At 38.8% G+C, this 24,375-nt stretch overlaps 1 protein-coding gene across 6 annotated transcripts in view; it reads left to right on the top strand.

Annotated features, from left to right (window-relative positions):
* Nucleotides 1–24,375, top strand: part of LOC139454475 (b(0,+)-type amino acid transporter 1-like) — a 75,066-nt gene that overhangs the window by 21,167 nt on the left and 29,524 nt on the right. Inside the window, exon 2 of one of the 6 annotated variants that reach the window (XM_071236199.1) lies at nt 947–1,046. In XM_071236199.1, the coding sequence (XP_071092300.1) occupies nt 983–1,046 (64 nt within the window). In that variant the 5' untranslated portion in view covers nt 947–982. Of the gene's footprint in view, nt 1–946; nt 1,047–1,202; nt 1,215–18,477; nt 18,520–18,851; nt 18,904–20,605; nt 20,701–21,372; nt 21,393–24,375 lie in introns of those variants that run through there. The other 5 variants (XM_071236204.1, XM_071236202.1, XM_071236203.1 and 2 more) reach the window with 5 other exon arrangements.

Below are 24,375 nucleotides of genomic sequence, written 5' to 3'. Positions count from 1 at the left end.
GACTTGGTTGATGCATGTCATCGATCCCAATTGCGTGGATCAATGCTCATGATATCAATCACTGGATTGACTAATCAAGGTTCGATTATTTACAGACCACTGTCATATAGTTGGAATATTGCTGACAAACAACAAACCAAACCTAAAAACCTTAGCAAGCAAATTAGGAACTATTTGTTATTTTATTCAAAATTGGGATTTTTAAAAGTTCTTTATTGTCTTAGATTCAGAGGTCTCTTATCAGTATATATTAACATTAGATTTGATGGAATAATGTAAAACTAACCATTAAATCCCCTTCTTCTTTACTATCCCTCTTAACAGTGAAATACAAGTCCTCTCTACCAAGCTGCCACATTAGTTATATATTTGAAGTGAAGATATAGAAACATGAAATTGGAATTTAATTCTTTATTTGGGAATTATACTCACATTTGCTGCAGCTTTGGGCCGAATATCGGCTGCTGAGCAGGTCCAGAGAAATCACCGGTCATGTAAGAACACACTTTAGCAGTTCATTCATCTCACCTGGCTGCTAATTGTTATTAAGTCCTGACAAAATTTAGCATGATGGAATTCAAATGTACAAAGAATTCCCTTGTGGGTGGTAAAGTATTGTCATTTGTCTGTAGATTGTTGTGCATCTAAATGTTCCTTGACAGATTCTTCTCTTGTCCAAGGAAAGTTTGTTTAACACTTCACTCAGCATTATTCTAGTTACATGACGACAGTCTGTAAATAATCAAGTCAAGACCAGACAAGCCAGTGACTGATATTATGAGCAACGATCCATGCTATCAGGGTATAATGACACGCTGTCAGCCATGTCCCAGAGTCTGACCACTGGATCCATTAAGTCACCTTATGACAAGCATAGGTTGCTGGGGACCAATTCTACCCCTGAGAGTGTAGTTTCTAGCATTGACCCTTCACCTTCTGTTTACAGAGTGCATTCCTGACAGAAGTTTGCATCAGCAGCCAGATGGGAACAGATCAAAGTTCGAAAAATATGAAGGACTCCTGTACCCCCTGTCATTACAACAAAGGTAAGCTGTTGATCTGTCATGGAGGTAAAGGTAAGCTTCCTGTCATTACAACCAAGGTAAGCTGTTGATCTGTCATGTAGGTAAAGGTAAGCTTCCTGCCATTACAACAAAGGTAAGCTGTTGATCTGTCATGTAGGTAAAGGTAAGCTTCCTGTCATTACAACAAAGGTAAGCAGCTGATCTGTCATAGAGCTGAAGGTAAACTTCTGTCATTGCAAAAAAGGTAAGCTCTGCCGTGTGGATCAAGATGGGTGACTTTTAAGCTGATCTGTCAACTTATCATCAGTTATTATTTTCCATCTTTTGGTAAATGCCTTCAAAGCCTTCCAAGACCACCTCCGTGGTCTAGTGGTAGAGCGTTCGCCCGGAGAGCGGAAGGTCCGGGGTTCGATCCCCGGCCACGTCATGCCAAAAGACGTTAAAAGATGGTACTTGTTGTTACCCTGTCTGGGGCTCGGCATTAAGGGGTTAAAGCAAGGACTGGTCGGCTCGGAGTCCGTATACTATGTCCGAGTGGGGTATTCATGATTAACTGCTGCATGGTATCTCAGTGGGCTAGCACTATAAATCGGCATCAGTCCGGTTGAGTACAAGCAGCCACACACACACGTGCATGCACGTCGCTATATAAGTGCAATAATCTTGGACGCGACGTTAAACCCAATTTCACCTCACCTCACCTCACCTCACCTCACCTCACCTCACCTCACCTCACCTCACCTCACCTCAAAGCCTTCAAAAGTTTAATGTGTGTGTTCACATTGGAGACCCACTCTGACAATGATCGGTGTCCACTCATCCAGTCACAGATTATCTGGGTTAACAACGAAACTGTTTGTTTGATTATTTATGACTGCTCAAATTACAATTAGCAAAGGGTGTTGATTTATGATGTCCTTTGTTAGAGCGATTGTATGTTTGTGGTCAAAGGCATTACAGTGAAGGAAACAGATGGTCCTGAACTTAGAGCTGGTGAGAAACTTGAATTTTGAAGGTATTTTTGTTTTATTGAGGTATACAATTTAAAAAAGATCTAATACAGCATAATAGTTATCTAATCGTGTCTTGTAATTAGATATGCTGTGCGCCACAACCAGTGATTAAGCATGGACACGCACTATTAATTTGATGTTGTTGATACTGTAAATACATGTTGAAGCATTTAACTTCCGAGAGGCTGTAACATCAGCCATGACTGGCTTGTCGGTTCATTTTCAACCAGCAAATAAAATGTGTTTAAACTTCATCACTTTAAAAATATAAAAATAAAAGAATTAAATAGCTGATAATATCTTGATAATGATACAAGCATCTGTACTGAAATGTCACACTGAAGGAGTATGAAAGCTGAAAACAGTCCATCTTCCCTGATTAATATTTATGAAAAGAAAAAAATGTTATTCAGTTATTCTTATTTATACTAAACATTGTCAACTGATAGACCTTTTTTTAATAATTTGTCTACTTGTGTATATACTTAGTATCAGCTGTGTTGGAATAAAGGCCCAGTGATTATATATACACTGTTCAGATGGTAAATCCATATATCCATTAATTTGATGAGCACAGGTGGGGAATATTCTTTGACACTTTAACATACAACACATTGGCATTGCTGTCATCAGCTATATAAGGCAAGGCATTCACGGTGGAGTTAGACCACCGTCAGAAATTGGTGAGTATTATTTCAGTTCCCCATATTATAAATCATCCAGTGTGCCTTTGTACAAGTGATCTTAGCGCTAAGGTGATCGTAACTCCCATACCTTGACACAGACTTATGACAGTCATGGTGTTGAGGACCGCCTCCGTGGTCTAGTGGTAGAGCGTCCCCCAGGAGAGCGGAAGGTCCGGGGTTTGATCCCCGGCTGCGTCATACCAAAAGACGTGAAAAGATGGTACTTGTTGTTACCCTGTCTGGCGCTCGGCATTAAGGGACTAAAACAAGGACTGGTCGACTCGGAGTCAGTATACTGTGTCTGAGAGGGGTATTCATGTTAAACTGCAGCATGGTATCTCAGTGAGCTAGCACTATAAATCTGCATAGTACAAGCAGCCACACAAACACACACACACACGTACATGCACGTCGCTATATAAGTGCCATAATCTTGGACGCGACGTTAAACCCCATTTCACCTCACCTCACCATTGTGTTGAGGTTGTTTTGAAAAACGGCACCGGCAACAATTCAGGTGTCTCTGATATTCTTTATTAGTTGGTTTACAAACTTGGGGCCTAAAATTAAAGGAAAGTGGATGAAAAAGGAGAGAAGAATAATTTTTTTCAACTTCCTGATATATACTGTTAATCATTTTTGTAAGTACTTGGACTGTGGATGCTTGTTAGACATCTGCTTGTTAGATATATCTGCCAATGCTTGTTGTAAGAGGCCACTAACAGGATCGGGTGATCAGGTTCGTTGACTTGGTTGATGCATGTCATTGGTCCCAATATGCGTGGATCGATGCTCATCATATCAATCACTGGATTGTCTGGTCCAGACTCGATTATTTACAGACCGCTGTCATATAGCGGTAACAAACTAACAACAACAAAGGAAAGATATATCTGCCGCTTTGTGATGCAGGACAGCGCCAGTGTTTGAAGAAAAGGAGGTCTTGTAGGTCTTCTCCTGTAGAAGTTGAATCTAGGGATCCCTGGTCACTAAATGTACCCATACTCATAATTATCTTAGTATTAGGCTTACAATTATCATGAGTATATTTAACTTTAAACAATATGGTTATGACAAAGACCCCTTGTTGTTCATGCTTGTAATTTTGAACACTATGCACTTCTACATCTAAGGTTGGATTAAAAGAACTACGGTATTATCTCTTTAATAACTTTGAAAGTCTGACCTGACCATTTGATTTTACCCACGTTAAACCATCTTTTCACAACACTTCCTAAGGCTAAAACAGATACCATAACTAATCGTCAACGCAAGTGTTCTCATTTCTTTGGAAGGGTAAACCTGACAAGATTAAATGAAATATAGTTATAAAAGAATACAAACATGGTCGGCTTTGAGTAACATTGATCTCAGAAACAATTCAAGCACAAAAAATATCATGGATAAGAAGAACTTACACTAAAAACACAAATCTCCAACATATATCTCAACATTTGTATTCCTAATTACACCTTGCACCCAACATAAATAGGATAAAAAAAATAACTTAAAACATACGATCAGATCTTCTTTTTGGAATGATGTATGTGACTCGTGATCAAAATTACAGCCATTTAAACCACTAGAAGGTTGAGATATTCGCACAAAATATATATGGACAAATGATAACATCAAAATAGAAAATACATTTTTTATAAGCACTGTTTAAAAGCAACTGTTAAATTTGTTAATGATTGTCTGCTATAAGATGGTATATATTTTAGTTATGATGAATTTACTGAATTTTATCAACTAAAAACCAATTTTCTAGAACTTGGAGGTTTGATTTCAGCAATAAGGACATATGCCCATTCCAAATCAATATATTTTGGAAAACAAGATCTGGGGATAGAATAGATCTTCAGCAACCAATGCTTGTCGTAAAGGCGACTGTGCTTGTCGTAAGAGGCAACTAAAGGGATCAGGTCGTCAGGCTCTCTGACTTGGTTTGATGTATGTCATCATATCCGAAAGGCTGTTTAAAATTCAAAAGGGCTATAGTCAAATGGTGTTTGACACCATCCAGTATTCGAAATTGAAGAGGGTGACGGTCTAGGGCCCTTCAGGTTTACTGCTATCGTTGTTGAAACTAGATTGTACACTCTGAATCACTGGGATATGACAAGGACCCAAGGATGCTGCTATGTCTTTTGTCATAGTTGTCTGACAGCCACAATCACCACTTGATTCATTCCTTCAAACATGACAATTTTCTGGGCGACTTCATTTAACTTCATTCTTTTATAAAACAAACATTTTTAAGGCATTCTTAGGTCTTTTCGAGCTCATAAAGGGCCAGTAGGATATTAGTGAGTGAGTGAGTATGGTTTTACACCGCTTTTAGCAATATGCCACCAATATCACAGCGGGGGGACACCAGAAATGGGCTTCATACATTGTACCAATGTGGGGAATCGAACCCAGGCCTTCGGCGTGACGAGGAAACGCTTTACCCGCTGACAGTGAATATTAGTAAATGTTCCCCAATCGGAATTAAAACATTCCTCATTTGTGTTGTTAAATGTAGAGCATAATGTTAAAGATTTGGAGATTTGATTTCACTGATAATAAACCAAAACATTATTACATAATTATTTCCCCAATTTGGCTACCAAGGGCACTTTGTTCGTAGACCTGTATCTGTTAAAAGTTTATGACCTCCACTTGTCATCTAATGTTTACTGGGCACAGGTGGCCCAGTCGTCTAAGGCGCTGCAATATGCTGTGCAGAGTTGTGTCCCTTGGGCATGCCAGAAACCTATGATTGTGTGTTCGAATCCAGGTATACCCCGATTATGTTTCTAGGTTTGTCTGCACCATACCTGTGCTCATGGGTATCACCCAAGTGGTAAACATCTGAGACCTGCATCACTGCAGGCTTTCCTCCCACATTAAGCTAACATCTCATAACTGGAATGCTGTTAAACCCAACTCACTAACTCTAATGTTGAACAGTCATGATAATAGGAGGACAGGGTTCACATGATGCAGATGAGGTGAGGTGAAATCGGGTTTAACGTCACGTCCAAGATTTATTGCACTTACATAACGACGTGCATGCACGTGTGTGTGTGTGTGGCTACTTGGAATGCTGTTAAACCCAACTCACTAACTCACTAACTCTAATGTTGAACAGTCATGATAATAGGAGGACAGGGTTCACATGATGCAGATGAGGTGAGGTGAAATCGGGTTTAACGTCACGTCCAAGATTTATTGCACTTACATAACGACGTGCATGCACGTGTGTGTGTGTGTGGCGACTTGTACTAGTCCGGACTGATGCCAATTTATAGTGCTAACTCACTGAGATACCATGCCGCAGTTTAACAAGAATACCCCACACAGACACAGTATACTGACTCCAAGCCGGCCAGTCCTTGTTTTAGCCCCTTAATGCCGAGCGCCAGACAGGTTTACAACAAGTTCCATCTTTTAATGTCTTTTGGTATGACGCGGCCGGGGATCGAATCACGGGCCTTCCAATTTCCAGGCGAACCCTCTACCACTAGACCACGGAGGCAGTATTCACATGATGTAGACATGTCCCAAAGGACACACAGTGAGGTTTATTATGCCAAAGTCTTGACAAGCAATATAAAGGTCCAATAGTTAATGTAATTATCAAATCTTACAGTACAGTACGGGGTGGTCGGGTAGCCTAGTGGTTAAAGCTTTCGCTCGTCACGCTGAAGACCCGGGTTCGATTCCCGACATGGGTACAATGTGTGAAGCCCATTTCTGGTGTCCCCGCCGTGATATTCTGCAATATTGCTAAAAGCGGTGTAAAACCATACTCACTCATTCACTACAGTACAGTACCTAGTCATTACTTTGCAGGACACTCATATTTCCTGAAGGGACCCTTGAAGTTACTTATATGGGGTCCCTTGGACCTCCAGTTTCATAGGTCAAGGTTAATCCCCTGTAGAAACTGTACTTTGATTGTCCCCCATCAGAAGGTTTCCATGACTGGGTGACACATGCATGTGATACATATTTAATGCCTCTACATATAGATCCTATAAATCACTGCTGGTTGTATTATCTGATCCTATATCTCAAGTGCAATTAAATATCAGTGAATGATTTAATATTAATGCATGAAGGGAACAGACACAGCAATTATGAGTTTTGAAGGGCAAATAACTTTTGTGTAGAAATGACAAAATCACACAGGCTTATTCATGGTTTTATGACTTGTACAATCTGTATTGCATCATAATCGAGGGATGTGACCTAGTTCTTAGTCGTACAACACAATAAGATATTTATGACAAATTTGTGTTTTATTTTGTGAGTTATTTGCTCTTTGTCCTCTTTATTATATATTTCTTCAGTGTGAAAGACTTGAGTTTTCTGAAGTTGAGAAAAGGGATAATTTCATGGCAGTGAACATACCATTTGATATTTCACTGCAGTGAACATAACACTTTATCAGAACTATTGTGATACAAGAGTTACCTCCCCTTAAATTATCTCCCTTTATCATAAGTGTCAAGCCCAAACACAAACTGTTGACATCCTTTTTACGTTAGTTCCACATTGACGAGGCAAAATAATGACAGATGCATCAATAATGGAGTTAATATCACTTCTTTGTTATTTTCTCGAAAATGTTTTGTTATAAACTTTAAATTTCTCATTTAACTCGTCACTGGAGACTGTTCATTTTGCAAAGCGCCATTTTTGTTACTTGACAAGCGTGTATACTTTTGCTTCCAAGAGTGGTCTCCTACTTTTCAAGAATATTTATTGTTATAGCTGATTTTGTAGCCGATATGTAGTTTTAGACATTTCATGGGTATTGTTACCCATGAAGATCCAGGGTAGAATAGGTCTTCAGCATCCCATTCTTGCCGTAAAAGGTGACTTTGCTTGTTGTAAGAGGCGACTAACGGGATCGAGTGGTCAGGCTCGCTGACTTGGTTGACGCATGTCATATCCCAATTGTATTGATCGATGCTCATGATATCAATCACTGGATTGTTTGGTCAAGACTTGATTATTTACAGACCGCCATCATAAAGCTGCTGAGTGTGGCGTTAAACAACAAACAAATAAACAAATCATGTGCAGTGTTTGCAACAATGTCTTGACAGTGGTATTGGCTGTGGTATGGTGTGGGAAAAGGGCCATAATATCAAACATATCGACTCATTCTGTGTCATTTTAGTGGTGATTAATTTATTTCTAGGCGTATATGTCCAGATCTACATCAGCTATATATAGTGCTACACTGTGGAGACTGGCCTGATATAGATAGTGCTGACCACAACAAGGGCTGTAAAAGTGTTTATTCATGACAACAAAATATCAGATGTTTTGCAGTATACAGTAAACTACATTCATAACGAACACGCTCATAACGAACTGGCGGATATAACAAACTTTTTTGGTCCCGGCCATTTGCTGTATATATGCTATATACATGCTTATAACAAACTACAGTTATAACAAACTAAAATTTGTGGTCCCTTTGAGTTCGTTTTAACCGTAGTTTACTGTATAGTGATAGGTAAAAACATTGCCAATTCAACTGTGTTTATAAGAAGACATGAAAAATGGGTAATTTTAGGCATTTACCTACTTGCCCAAAGCAATCTTACCCACTTTAAATAAAACCTGTTTGATGACCTTTTATCATTGATCAACTGTTTTCTCTGCAGAAATAGATGTTATATGGTATGACTGCTACACCAGTTTTGTGTGTGGGCTGTTCTAATAGTCCTAAATAACACACCATACTTAGCAGAGAAACAACAGACCAAGATGCTGTAGTGACAGTAGCTGATACTATGGAGTTTCCAAGGTTTCAGATATCAAGTAGAATGACCTCAATATCTCTTACAACTCAGCAGCTCTATTAGGCCAAGTGAAAATCAAGTGAGCATATGTCATGGCCCTACTTGCCCAGTATACATCTCTGCAGAGACCAATGGACCAGTGAAGTAGAAACTATACAGATACACACTTCTTCCCACTAGTGATGACACCAAAATTTGAATCCAGTATTCAGTATGGCTGTCATGGCAGCCATATTGAAAAACCTATTTATAGCCATTCACCAACCATGTTTGTTAAAAATGTAGTGACATTTTGTATTTTTGTAGTTAGCAGTGGGACTCAACGCCTACTTTCTGTTAATCACTATATTTCAGCGTTAGAAATTGGCACCAGTCCTGTCGTTCTTGCCAAACTGCCAAATAGTAACCGTATTCAACATAATAAGCGCCAAGGGCGCTCTCAAAAATAGAAATAGGGGGCTCTTATTGTAATATTATTTTGTGGAAAGATAAATTTCGTGGTTTGTGCTGACGGCCTGAACTGTTTACATACGACAGATATATTTTTCCTGAATTTAATTGCCCATAATTACGGGTGTATATAACACACGCATGCATATTATACACAAATAAATAAGTCTTGTGTACATTGATCAATCGGAAGGGGTGCTTATTGGGATATATCGGCAAATATCGCCGTGAGCGCTTATTAGAACGGGGTACTTATTATGTCGAATACGGTAAGGTATCATTAGGACAAGCAGAAATTTGCCATTTTTAAGGGTTTTGCTAGATGTTGTCATTATAAGGGCTTTTAGTTCCTACCACTGTATTTAAGTTTTGACCTAGATATGACCTTCATTCCTTTGGACATGCCAATGAATTCTCTCAAGCTGCATTTCATCAGACTGTAATCATCATCTCAGAATCTCAGAAACCTTCCAAATGTAGTTGAAACTGCACGTGCTTGTAACCACCAATGGCGACACCTGAATATGTTCAAGTGGTTTGAATAACGGTTATAAAAAAAACGTAACAGCAGTCCACATTATTGTACCGAGACACTACATCTTGACACACACACATTCCTTACATACCTACGGCTTTGCATGCATATGCATGTGCATCTATTGCTTGTGACTTATGAAAGGGTAATTACGCTACATTAGGAATAATGATCACCTTACTGAGACAGTGTTTGATCATTATATTCATTTTATGCATGTAGCTCAACAGTGTGTTATGAATTATTATGATGAATTTATTATCCCCCGCCACGAAAAGGAAGGGGGATATAGGAATGGGTGCCGTCCGTCCGTCACATTTCGTTTCCGGAGCAGATCTTGTAAACCGTACCATATTTCTTCACCAAACTTGGCACATAGATAGATCTAGTGGTGAACTGGTGCCTTTTGATAGTTTGGTATTTTTAAAAAAGTTATTTTTGTAGTTTCCATTGCAACAACTTTGATTTAGACTGAAAATGGCGGTAGTCCTCGTTTCCGGAGCAGATCTTGAAAAACGTACCATATTTCTTCACCAAACTTGGCACATAGATAGGTCTAGTGGTGAACTGGTGCCTTTTGATAGTTTGGGATTTTTAAAAACAATATTTTTTTAGTTTCCATGGCAACGACTTTGATTTAGACTGAAAATAGTGGTAGTCCTCGTTTCCGGAGCAGATCTTGAAAAACGTACTATATTTCTTTACAAAAAGGCCAAGTGAACATAGTTCACAGGAGCTAATGCATTGCACACACCCGACATGTCATATTGGCTAGGGGATGTGAGTATTTCATGCTTGTTAAATAATGTTTTGCCCCAGGACTTGTTCACAGGGTACATTCAAGTGGTTGTAGAAACTGAGTACACCTTTGCATATTTTTTCTAATCTATCAATTTATATCATAACACTATAGAGTCCCCTGCCTCAAGCAGGTGAGAATAATTTGTGATGTTGGATAGTATTTAATCTGTACTACTCTCTTCTCAGGAGTGTCATTTTTATAAAAATATACCGTATATCGCTGTGTATCAGGCGAGTTTTTCGTATCTAGAATGAGGGGGTTAAGACCGTGTGTACACAGAGTTGAAGATCTTTTTTTCCAGTAGATTCACTTTCAGCTTCCACTGGTGATGTCAATCGGAGTTCGATAGCCAGCCCAGCATTTGACAATAAAACTTCGTATTTAGTCCTAAATAACTGTTCCAATAACTATTTCCATACATAAACATGGTTCCTTGCATAAAGTTTAATAATTTCTGCAAATAAAGTTGAAATGATCCTCGCCTCTATCCGGATTGTCAAACCAGGTGACACGGTAAAACAATCAACATCTGTGAGTAGAGACCTGGAAGAACCGGTAAGCATTTGCATATTGCACATGTGACCTAACATGTGATAACCGGTGAAGCTGAAATCAATTCCCGTTGTTTTTACAGTTGTATTAACAACTGTTGGAGATGATGTGTATAAGTGATTATGGAATAAACGCGCTGAATGTGAAGCAAACATAAGCATAGTTAGTTACAACATAGCACTCACCATTGTCTCTTATGTTATTTATTCATAAATGATTTTATTTCACGGGCACCAATTTGGTGTCGTACCGTGTAAACACAAAATGTCAACGTGTGCTGAAGTTAAACACGCGACCAATCATCGTAGAAAATGTAACGCAAGATAAACATATTTTTATTGCAAATATAAGGTTTGTGTGCGCACTTGTGATGTGCTTCATTCCAGGTCGCTTTATACACAGAGTATAAGATTTGGGGTCGATTTTGAAGAAGTGTACAGGGGGGTTGTCTTATACGTGGGGTTGCTTCATACACAGCGATATACTGTATTTTGATCTAATCTGATTTGTGATATTTGTTTTGGGAATAATTAAACCTGGTCACCACACAAACAAATGGGTCTTGAGTGTCTGGTCCTGATTATTATTATTAAACATATTTTATTGTCCAAAAATACAAAGGAATTGGGTCCTGATCACATCTGGATTGGCCCGCGGGGATTCCGGGTTAGCAACTTATGCTGGGTATAAAGAGGTGACCAAAATAATGGGGTGTTCAGACACAGGGACTTGGTTGATTGCATGTCATCGTACCCCAACAGGGTGGATTGTTGCTCCGAATATCAATCACTGTTCGTCTGGTAAAGACTTGATTATTTATAAGATCACCATCCTATTGCTAGAAAATTGATGAGTGTGGCCTTTAACAACAAACAAACAAAATGTTTGGATTGCTCATTCAAATGAAAAATATGTAAAGATGTGTTTGTTTACTTTTTGGAGATCACACAAAAGCAAATATCCATCAATAGATATCAAGGACAATCCTTGATGAATAGCAAAGACTTTTGACTTGAAGAGCAAATGCATTTTTAGAGAGTGCATCAAAAGACTTGTTTGCTTGTATGTTGTTAAGCTACGCAGTTAGCAGTATTGCAATATGAGCAACCTCCCAGGTTGACAGGGCTGGATGACTCACAATGAGCCAAGTCATCAAAAGTGACCGCTTGATCCATTTTCTTGAATGACTAAGTGTTTTATCAAATCTATATAGTGTTACTTGAGATATCACCCTAACAAACAGGAAATTTGGCCTTAAAAGTACAAGGTCACCATTATCATCGCAAAACTGCAAGCAATTAAGAACACATCTAGAACTAAATCCATGCAGCGGTTCTGAAGATAGATCACAAGCAACCAGTGGCAAGGCAGATGGACAGGGACCACTTGCACAAAGTGATTTTAGCACTACGATGATCTAACTCACTAACTCCCATTCTTTATCAAACATCGACCTACGGTAAAGATAGGTTTGTGCAAGTGGACTAAGTCCCTCTCTTCGTGTGCACTTGGAAACAAGTAGGATGACAGCAGATGTGTCAATTAAAATTTTAACATCCCTTGTGCAACTAAAAATGTGTAACTTGAAATCTCTGTCTTCATAATAAATTACCTATTTATCAAGCAGACCGTAGCATAAAAGAGATTATTTAAGTTGGATGCTTGCATTAGTTGTTGTTGTTGTTGTTGTTGGTTTGTTGTTTACAGCCGCACTCAGCAATATTCCAGCTATATGACAGCACTTACATTAAAACCCATTAGGGCAAACATCAAACCAAGTCCCATGCACAGATGTGATAAAGATAGTGTCTGATAATGGATCATTAACTCAGATGTAACAGTAGATTTAAAGCATGTTTTGAAATAAGTGAGTATTTGTTTTTGTTTTCACAATAAATCTTTAATAATTGCAAACAAAACTGCACAACTCCTGTAAACATGACGTTTCAAGGACATGTCCCAAATCTTGTCATGTGATGTTTGATCAGCTTGCCAATCTATGCGTCAACAATTGCTCCACACCTGAGAATGTTAGTGCAAATTGTCAAAACTGTTGTGATGTGTATGTTTATAGATGTTTTTAAAACCAATTACCTTGCGTATGTTGTAATGGTAATAAAAGAAATATTTTTTTGTCAAAATGTTTTTTTGGGGTTATTTGACATAAAGATGTTTGGGTCTTGTCAATTTAGTTAGGGGTAATAAGTAAATGCAAATTGGTTCAATATGTTGTTTATTTTTATAATAGCTTGAACACATGTATCTATATTCTTTTCTGTCGTGAAGATTTGTTCTCTTGAGTAGGTGTTTGCATTGGCCAAGGATAATAAAATACATTTGGTCAGTTAAGATGTTTTGAAAAAGTTACTTTTATTTAGACATACAAACTGTGTTTTTATTTCTCTAGTCCATCATAGAGCAAAACCAAGAAAACTTTAAGAATAAATTAGTTATTTTAAGATTGTCAGCTTTGGCTCACTTTCATCAAGTGCATAAGTCAATACATTTAAAACTTTTCACTTGAGTAGGTGTTTGCGTTGGCCAAGGATAATAAAATACATTTGGTCAGTTAAGATGTTTTGAAAAAGTTACTTTTATTTAGACATACAAACTGTGTTTTTATTTCTCTAGTCCATCATAGAGCAAAACCAAGAAAACTTTAAGAATAAATTAGTTATTTTAAGATTGTCAGCTTTGGCTCCCTTTCATCAAGTGCATAAGTCAATACATTTAAAACTTTTCACCACAGCTGCAAAAATTTGTTATCCTGGCGTGTAGTTGTGTGACATATACTTCACTGCGTCATTTTGTCATACATCAGCAGTCAATTGTAATCAACACTGCGTAAATCCCACTCCGTCACACTTGAACAGCTATGCATATGATACCGTTAGTGCATTCAGTGTTAGGAATTGGCACGACAGCATTAGAAATTGGCACTTGTCCTATAGTCGTTGCCTAACTGCCCAGTAGTGAAGGTATCCCAATGTGTATCATACCCTGTATGATGCTAGATCAGCCCTTGTGACATGTATCTACCTTCAATGATGCTAGATCAGCTCTTGTGACATGTATCTACCTTCAATGATGCTAGATCAGCTCTTGTGACATGTATCTACCTTCAGTGATGCTAGATCAGCTCTTGTGACATGTGTCTACCCTGTATGATGCTAGATCAGCTCTTGTGACATGTATCCACCTTCAATGATGCTAGATCAGCTCTTGTGACATGTGTCTACCCTGTATGATGCTAGATCAGCTCTTGTGACATGTGTCTACCCTGTATGATGCTAGATCAGCTCTTGTGACATGTATCTACCTTCAATGATGCTAGATCAGCTCTTGTGACATGTATCTACCTTCAATGATGCTAGATCAGCTCTTGTGACATGTATCTACCTTCAATGATGCTAGATCAGCTCTTGTGACATGTATCTACCTTCAGTGATGCTAGATCAGCTCTTGTGACATGTATCTACCCTGTATGATGCTACATCAGCTCTTGTGACATGTGTCTACCCTGTATGATGCTAGATCAGCTCTTGTGACATGTATCTACCCTGTATGATGCTAGATCAGCTCTTGTGACATGTATCTACCTTCAATGATGCTAGATCAGCTCTTGTGACATGTATCTACCTTCAATGATGCTAGATCAGCTCTTGTGACATGTATCTACCCTGTATGATGCTAGATCAGCTCTTGTGACATGTATCTACCTTCAATGATGCTAGATCAGCTCTTGTGACATGTATCTACCTTCAATGATGCTAGATCAGCTCTTGTGACATGTATCTACCTTCAATGATGCTAGATCAGCTCTTGTGACATGTATCTACCTTCAGTGATGCTAGATCAGCTCTTGTGACATGTATCTACCCTGTATGATGCTACATCAGCTCTTGTGACATGTGTCTACCCTGTATGATGCTAGATCAGCTCTTGTGACATGTATCTACCCTGTATGATGCTAGATCAGCTCTTGTGACATGTATCTACCTTCAATGATGCTAGATCAGCTCTTGTGACATGTATCTACCTTCAATGATGCTAGATCAGCTCTTGTGACATGTATCTACCCTGTATGATGCTAGATCAGCTCTTGTGACATGTATCCACCTTCAATGATGCTAGATCAGCTCTTGTGACATGTATCTACCTTCAATGATGCTAGATCAGCTCTTGTGACATGTATCTACCTTCAATGATGCTAGATCAGCTCTTGTGACATGTATCTACCTTCAATGATGCTAGATCAGCTCTTGTGACATGTATCTACCTTCAATGATGCTAGATCAGCCCTTGTGACATGTATCTACCTTCAATGATGCTAGATCAGCTCTTGTGACATGTATCTACCTTCAATGATGCTAGATCAGCTCTTGTGACATGTGTCTACCTTCAATGATGCTCGATCAGCTCTTGTGACATGTATCTACCTTCAATGATGCTAGATCAAACCTTGTGACATGTATCTACCTTCAATGATGCTCGATCAGCTCTTGTGACATGTATCTACCTTCAATGATGCTAGATCAAACCTTGTGACATGTATCTACCTTCAATGATGCTCGATCAGCTCTTGTGACATGTATCTACCTTCAATGATGCTAGATCAAACCTTGTGACATGTATCTACCTTCAATGATGCTCGATCAGCTCTTGTGACATGTATCCACCTTCAGTGATGCTAGAGCAGTCTTTATCCTTTCACTCCTTAACGGCATAATGCATTGAAGGTCTTGTGGTGAACTGGTGACTTTTGATAGTTTGAGTTTCCATGGCATTTGGACTGAAAATAGTGGTAGTGCTCATTTTCCAAAGCAGATCTTGAAAATCGTATAATATTTCTTCTCCAACCAAAGTTGTGAACTGGTGCCTTTTGGTAGTTTGGGATTTAAAAAATATTATTATTTTTGGAGTTTCCATGGCAACAACTTTGACTTAGCCTGGAAATGGCGATAGTGCTCGTTTCCGTAACAGATCTTGAAAAACATACAATGTTTCTTTACCAAACTTGGTACATTTATTAAGGATGAAATGATACATTAGTGCACCGGTGCATCATGAATTTCATGCTACACAATGTTATTTCTGTATCAATACAAGACAATGCACTCGTTTATATTTTTGTCAGTCAAATATCGCAAAATATGTTGTAATTAGAGCTTCAAGTTTTCTACTAAGAATAGCCTCTACAAACATGTGTCTACAGCTAGCGTTTCATTTTGAACCTGCTGTGAAATACTAGTAAAAGGTTTCCACACGATTTGATGTAAATATGCGTACTGAAAATTACATTTTTTTAGTTACCTTGGCAACAACTTTGACCTAGGCAGTAAACGGTGGTAATGTTTATTTCCGGAGCAGATCTTAAAAACATTACAATATTTCTTTTCTTTTTTTTCCCATGGCAACAAGTTTCATATATTTATTCACAACAAGTATTTACCATTGTGGGGCATATTGCTGACTTTGTCTTCTTGTTGATTTTATATGAGCTGATTTTCAGTGATCCATTTATATAATTTACCCTGCTATTTTGCCTTTTGTGCACAATGGAATCTGTTTCGTCAAATAATCGAGATGTAATTCTTCTTGTGATGCTTGTGTATCTTACTATTAATGTCAACAGTGGGGTGTCAATGAGATGACTGTCAGTAGCAGGGTGTCAATGAGATGACTGTGTCAGTAGCAGGGTGTCAATGAGTTATACATCTCAGTAGTGGAGTGTACAGGATTAACAGCTGAATGGACCAGTAGAGGGGTGTACACAACATTATGAGCTAGTAACATTCCAAACCTATACAAAATGTCAGGCATGTCAGGGCTTGTGAAAATTAGAGGCGGCTTTCAATTATATATGATAATAATATCTTCGTGCAATTTATCAATAATTGTACTTTGTGATGAGTATAAGACCCCAAATTTGTTTTGATGTTAATTCAGATAATAAATAATTATATAAAAGCAAAAAGGAGGGTGAGAATGATGAGTGAGTTTGAACATTATCGCGGTGGGGAACACAAGGAATGGGCTTCACACATTGCACCTAGACCGACGCTCAATCTCTGAAAATATATAATTTTGATAGAAACAAACAACTACATAGAAATATAAAAGGTGTACAAGTGAGACGGGAGATTCAGAACATGGGGAAAATCTAGACTTGCTTCATTTAGGACCATAGCATTACAGTAAGGTTGGGCGGAAGGGAAAATCTGCTGGCGAGACAGACTATTTGTACCCATGTGGGTTGGTTGGTTTGTTGGTTGGTTTGTTGTTTAACGCCGCACTCAGTATTCCAGCTATATGGCGGCGGTCTGTAAATAATCGAGTCTGGACCAGACAATCCAGTGATTAATATCATGAGCATCGATCCACGCATTTGGGATCGATGACATGTTTCAACCAAGTCAACGAGCCTGACCACCCGCTCCCGTTAGTCGCCTTTTACGACAAGCATAGTCGCCTTTTACAGCAAGTATGGGTGTGAAGACCTATTCTACCCTGGAATCTTCACGGGTTGTACCTGTGTGGGATTTGAAACATGTGCCTTCAGCTTGACCAGTGACTACTTTAGTTACAAGCCTACCCCACATGCTTATACTTCCTTGTGTGTGAGGAGAATAATAAACACCACCAGCTATGCCCCACATTTGAGTGTGCATCATCAAGACTAGACTTGAAAACATGTTTTTAAAATGTTTTTTTCTTCTTCGAAAGAACCTTTCCTCTTCTACTGTTTTGGAATCAAGCAATCTAGACTTGGTTAGTTTGATCTAGACTTGTCTCGGCTTTTAGTAACAACAAATACCTAAAAAATATAAATTGCACAGTCATGGTGCAGGACTACATCAAGACCACTGACGTCATCACATACCGGTACCCAGTAACCTTAGCATCCTTAATATCCCCATTCTCAGTTTTGGGCTCAAATATTATTCTCTGAGTTCTGATTCTCTACCTTATTGGTTCATAATCAACAACTTTTCAAAAGGGGAATCAAGTACAGTGGTATGAGACACTTCATTCATTGGCTCACATTGAAACTGGGCCAGTGACAAAAGCCGATTCAGATAATTTATAGGCAGCTAGAGAATATAGAGTTTTTTCACACGAGTCATCTTGTGAAGGCAGCAGGTGTGTCATTTTTTTATTTTTCGTACTTTGCGCGGCTAATTTTTTAGTGCAGTAATCATTTGGAGTTAAGTCTGGTAGCCTCGGTGACTGAGTTGGTTAGGTCGCTGACTTTGTGAGCTAGCAATTAGGTGCCTCACTCCGAGGGTGTGGGTTTGAATCCCAGATGGGACTCCCCCCTCCCAAAAGTACTAGAATTTGTAGTTAACTCAGAAAGTGTAATCCCAGATATAACAAATGTTACTTTTGACCATTTTCTAAAAGGCATTGTCTATTCATAGCGTAACACAAGTTATTTTAGATGAGAAAGATATGTTCGGTGGTTCGAGTGGCCATGTTGAACTGTTGATGTTTACCTTTGTGGTAGGGATGGTCTAAGGAAATATGTGACACAATTAGTGGGTATTTCTCTAACTGTAATACTCAGCGACATTTCATCAGGACCCACTATGTGATATATACCCATCTCAGGGTCATTTGTGTACCTGTAGATGATCGAGGTGTGACAGGTAAGAGGAAAGGTGAGATAGAGCAAGTGATGGGACTGCACTGCATTCTGCCATCATAGAGTGAGTGAGTATGATTTTACATGTCGGGAATCGAATCCGGGTCTTCAGCGTGACAGGCGAACGCTTTAACCACTAGGTTACCTGACCACCCCTGATATCATAGAAGGATATATACCCATCTCTGCGCAGGGTCATTTGTGTACCTGTAGACGAGGTGTGACAGGTAAGAGGAAAGGTTAGGTAGAGCCAGTGATGTGACTGCACTATATGCTGCTATTGACTGAGGGTTGAGTGCCGAGGGTTTCAGCCATTTGGTCATTCCTGTAGGGAATCTGGGAAGAAATGGTCTGCAGTAACCTTTGAGTTGACTGGATGGATCTAATGGTCAGTGGTGTGTTATACAAGCAATCTTTGTGCTAAAGTGATAGTAACTCCCATATATTACCATAGACAGTTGTAGATCTAAGGCTGCTGTGACGTAGCGTGAATATTGCTCAGTTTTCGAGTAGTTGAACCTGTCCAGACAGACACTAGTTGGTTTGTGTGCACAGTGATTTATGTCAGCAGGTTACGGTGACACTTCTGTCTCAGTTCGTGTGCACCTGTAAGTTGTCCTGTCCTTGCAGTAAGTCATTCTATGTTCCACACCCAATCCCCATTTCTTAGCTGTACTGATAGGGAGGGGCACTTAACAGCTGCCGGTAGTCTGGCCTGTCATCAAGTTGATTGCATAGTGTATGTAGGTCCTGTTTGTAATATATAAGGCAAGGGTTCTGTGTGAACGTCTTTGAGAAGCATTTAGAAGTTGGAGTACTAAGTAATGATAAGATTTATGGATCAACAACTTTGCTACAATTAGGAGCGACGTTTCAGTGTAAGGTTCTAACACCATTACAGCATTAGAAATTGGCAATAGTCCTGTAGTCCTTGCCAAACTGGCCAATAGTTAAGGTATCCTAAGGACTAGTAGAAATCTGCCATTTTTAAGGGTTTTGCTATATGTTATCATTATAAGGACTAGTGGACTAATTATGTTAGTTTCTACCCCTGCATTATCAAGCAAGTTCTGTGTGAAGTTAAAAGTGTTCAATGACATTTTTATGGCAGTATTATAAATTATTGTTTCTAGTTGTGCTCATATGACTGACAGCCTGAATCTTTTTATTTCCTGTTTTGGACTCCATATCGAGGCATGAACACAATTTGTCGACCATTTGGCTTTTTATAAACATTTTGCAGATATCTTAACATGAGAATGGTTTTGATATAAGCTGATTTTCTTGTGACAGGAGGGTAAATACAGTGTAGACATTTGGTATAAACTTAAATCATATTTACTTACAGTTTATGAACAATCATTTTTATTTAAGTAATTTATTTGATTTTTACTATGTTTTAAGTCCAAAACATAATTATCTGTCAATTGAATGCAATGAACAAATTTCATATCAATTTGCAGAGGTTTCCAAAACAATATTGAGAATGGAAGCTTATCACACCTGAACCTTTCTGACTCCAGTGACTAATGTGCAGTACCAGATATGGAGAAGTGTGCATGTGAATTGAACAAACCTCTGAACTACAGGGTATAACTGTTAATTTGACGATTTAACATATACAGCTAATCCAAGCCTTGTTTCATTTACTTTACCCTTGTCCCTTTACAATGGCCCTAGATTAGGATTATCCCAGCTGTTGTGAGATCCCTGAATTTCAGCCTAACAGTCCATGCTAATCACAGTGACCTTAATTAATGGAGTGGTTTAACCCAATACCTGCGTCAGGTTTTACATGCCTTCTGATCAGTAACAGTCAGCCTGATCAAGGATTATTCGTTATATCACACAGCAGTCAACCATGCTTCACATGCCTGTTGTAGTTAATCATGTAATCTTATTTTAATAATCATAACAGGCCCTGTGTGTTCAGAGTGATCAGGTTGCTTTTTATTCAGCGGATATCTTGCGGGTAGCTGATTAGCCCTGTTGCTAGGCTGTGATTTGGACAAACCACGTGTTGAGACATCGCAGTCATGTCAGTGCAAGGTCATATCGTCCTGCAAGACAGCAAACAGGCTATATTTTGTCTCGAGGATTAAGGGAATTACTGGAGCTCCATAAATGTATGGGCTTTGAACACTTGCAGTATTTGTGATTGTGGGACGCAGGTCTGAAGATAAAGGTAGGCACAACACTGAGTTTGTTAGTTTTCTCACAGCACACATTACACTAATGATGGCCAAATGTGGGCTTGTTAACATTGCATGGGGAAGTATTTGACAGATTGTTGACATTTTCTGTGTTACACTACAGTGTTTCTAGTTAATCATTGTAGAGTGATATATCACACTGTTATTATGGCAGCTTTCAGAATAATATTTGCTTTAATTTGAAAAAATACATATTATTTTTTTCTCCAAATTTATTTCATTTTATCTTTCGTCATTTGAGGTTTTAGTTATTGTTGGTAATTGTGGTCAAAATAATTTGTGTATTAATTCAAAAACAAGAATAAGATTGTTTTCACCAAATTTGTGACATTTTGTCTATCTTAACTTAGATTTTGACTGTAGTTGGTAAATAACCAAACATATTTTCTTTTTGAATTAACATCGTTAGATATGACATTATTGGATTTGTTAATACATGACAATGACCTATTGTGTATGTTAAGTTAATATCCTGGTTGTAAGGAACGTGACACCAACACAATTTGTCAACAACCTTGGCAACTGACTCGACAACTTCAGAAAATAAATATTGCATCAGCGTATGAGACAGCACAGGCAGTGACTCCCTTTAGGAGTACGTGCAGATCTCAACGTTACCTGACACCTTGTCTCCTGATAACGTCAATCTGCTACTGAAGAATTTGTAAGGATGGCTTTTTTTCCACAATTGTGACAGCTAAATTTTATTCATGAGTAGTTGCATCAGATGTGTGTCATCATCATCAAGGTCACTCCCCTACGACATTGTCCTAATAATACTATTAATAGAATCATATTAAATGTAATTATATGAGGAATGAGACAGGTTTACTAAAAATACAAACATTTGGAGCAAACTGTCTAGTCCAGCTATCAAACTAAGTAAAATTTGAAAGCAAATTTGTCCTTTGTTTCAAGCTGGGTGATGAGGAATGTGCATTGTTTGTTCCACTCCCTTCAACCCACTGTTGAATTCCGTTGTTGAATACTTTCAAAACCCCATGCTTGTGAAGGCTAATTGATGAAGATTGGGCCAGTGTTTGATAGTGAACACAAAATGTGGAAAGTCAAGGGCTTTTTGTCATGACCCTTAAATTTTAAAAATCTTCACCTGGTCTCTAGTTTCTCATGCTACACCAGTAAACTTCATGGATCCAGGTAATGATTAAAACCTGCCACATTTTCTATTAAGACAACAAAATACCGATTGCATGTGCAATCGGTTTGTTGTCGTCTGCATGATTTACTGTGCTTGGGTCCTTTGAAAATAGGGTGGGTTTTATTCATTACGATGCACACTATTGTGCATTCTCTATTGAGAATTTTTTTAAGACTTATGTCAGCTGAAAACGAACAAATTATAAAAAGCTTAGGTAAATTTCTCTTCCAAGTCATGAACATTCGAACGGAAACACAGTGTTGAACGGTAAATCGTTATTAAATCTACTCAGTATAATGGGCCGGAGGCCTGAAGTACCGAATACATTTGTCTGTCTGTCTGTCTGTCTGTCTTGTTTGTAATTGTCTTGTCTTGTTTGTAATTTGTATGGCTATTTCTATTAAAATATGTGCATATTCCACAGATTGGTTACTCTCTGTTGTTTGCTTGGGCCTGACAATGGATCCAGGACTCCCTAACAATATAGCTGGTAGACAACAATGATACATTGGTGACACATAGAATGGGTGTTGCTGATACAGTCAAACACTGATCGGCCGAGCTCAGACTCAATTTATGAAAAAAAGAAAAATTATTTGTACCCTACAGCCACAACAGCCTCATAATCATGTGAGTCAAGATTTAAACTCTCTAGATTTTTAAGAGTCTTTTGTGATATAACTGGAATATTTCTGGCTGCAACGTATGAATCCATTCTCATTCGTCTGCCCTCTGTGTGAATGATTGATCTACCCCTGCCTCGGTCCAATATCCCCTACCCCCCAGCTCCTTGTGTCAACCCAGTTCCTTTACTATGCAGTGACATGCCAGGCTTAGTAATGAATGAGTGTATGTCAGTAGTGCCAGCCATGTATTCAATCCGAGAGAAAGGAATACCCAGGTGTTGGGACAGTTTTACATGCCGAGACATAGATCTTCACTGTTGACCATCTTCAACAGAGATCAAAGCTTGAGGATTGTCAATACAGTGGAATCAGGAGTCGGCAATGTGAGAAGCATTAACATTATGTCAGGAAATGTGTATATGTCCTGAAACAAGATTTTTCCTTTTTATTTGTCAAGCTTTCGTACAGAAAATGGTGATCCATTATCCAGGTTATTTGTCCTTACTCAGTGTGTGGTCGGGTAGCCTTGTGGTTAAAGCATTTGCTTGTCATGTCAAGGCCTGGGCTCAGTTTTTCATGTGGGTGCAATGTGTGAAGCCCATTTCTGGTGTCCCCCCACCGTGATATTGCTGGAATATTTCTAAAAGCAGATAAAACCGGACTCACTAACTTCTTCATAGCCGTGAAGATCTGGGTTAGAATAGGTCTTCAGCATCCCATTCTTGCCATAACAGACGACTATGTTTGTCGTAAGATGCAACGAACAGGATAGGGTGGTCAAGCTCTCTGACTTGGTTGATGCATGTCATTGTATCCAAATTGCGTGGATCGATGCTCATATCAATCACTGGATTGTCTGGTCCAGACTCGATTATTTACAGACCACCGTCATATAGCTGGAATATTGCTGAGTGCAGCGTTAAACAACAAACAAACACACTCACTCCTTCAGTGTGTCAGCAGGCAACTGCTTGGAATCCAGTGGATTGCTGAAGTTTCATTGATGATCCGGACTGGAGTAAGGTCCAAGTCAACTGTTAGGTGTGCATGTTGGATCGGGCTCTGGAATATTGTTGTGGCATAAAAGAACACTGGTAGTCATTTAAGTTTAACACTAAACTTGCTTCCGTAAAGCTGCCACAGATATGTCAGAATTGCATGTCATCACACTAAAAAAAAGCCGAATCTACCACTGTTTGTCTGATCCAGATTTGATGATTTACAGGCTGTGTGACATTGGAATATTGCTAGCTGTGGCGTAAAACAACAATCACTCACTGTTATTTGAACGTAACACTACTTTCTGCGATTGTAACATCCCAGCCTACCAGGATAGTAATAGTCGTCCATTTGTATTGCACTTTTCCCATGCTAGTTATCATGCTCAAAGCGCACCATGAAAGATAATTTGTTTGTTTGTCCTTAAACGCCACAATATTCCATCCATGTGACAACAGTCTGTAAATAATCAAGTCTGTACCAGACAATCTATTAATTGACATCATGAGCTTCAATCCACGCAACTGGGATACAATGACATGCTTCAATTAAGTGAGCGAGCCTGACCACCCTATCCCGTCTTCATGGGTCCCATAAAAGAGGAAAGAAGTACATACCAAACTAGATTTAGTGGCTGATCAGGAAGATAATGTTATGTCTTCACACCTTATCTGGAGTTTCTCTTATCATTATGTTTATTCAGAACACTGTAGTTCAGTCAAGGCAATAGGTCATCTACGTGCATTCATTGCATCATAGCATTGCTGAACTCGTATTTGTTCCTCTAATTACCTTATCACCGGCCCCTGACTGCTGTAAACTGGCAAGTAATTGGTTTTTATTGCATCTCCTGATTAAATTGA

The sequence above is a fragment of the Haliotis cracherodii genome, unplaced genomic scaffold (assembly GCF_022045235.1).
Source record: "Haliotis cracherodii isolate W230 unplaced genomic scaffold, xgHalCrac1.p SCAF_10, whole genome shotgun sequence".
In the NCBI taxonomy this organism is placed as follows: domain Eukaryota; kingdom Metazoa; phylum Mollusca; class Gastropoda; order Lepetellida; family Haliotidae; genus Haliotis; species Haliotis cracherodii.
This window is presented reverse-complemented; position numbering and strand designations above follow the sequence as displayed.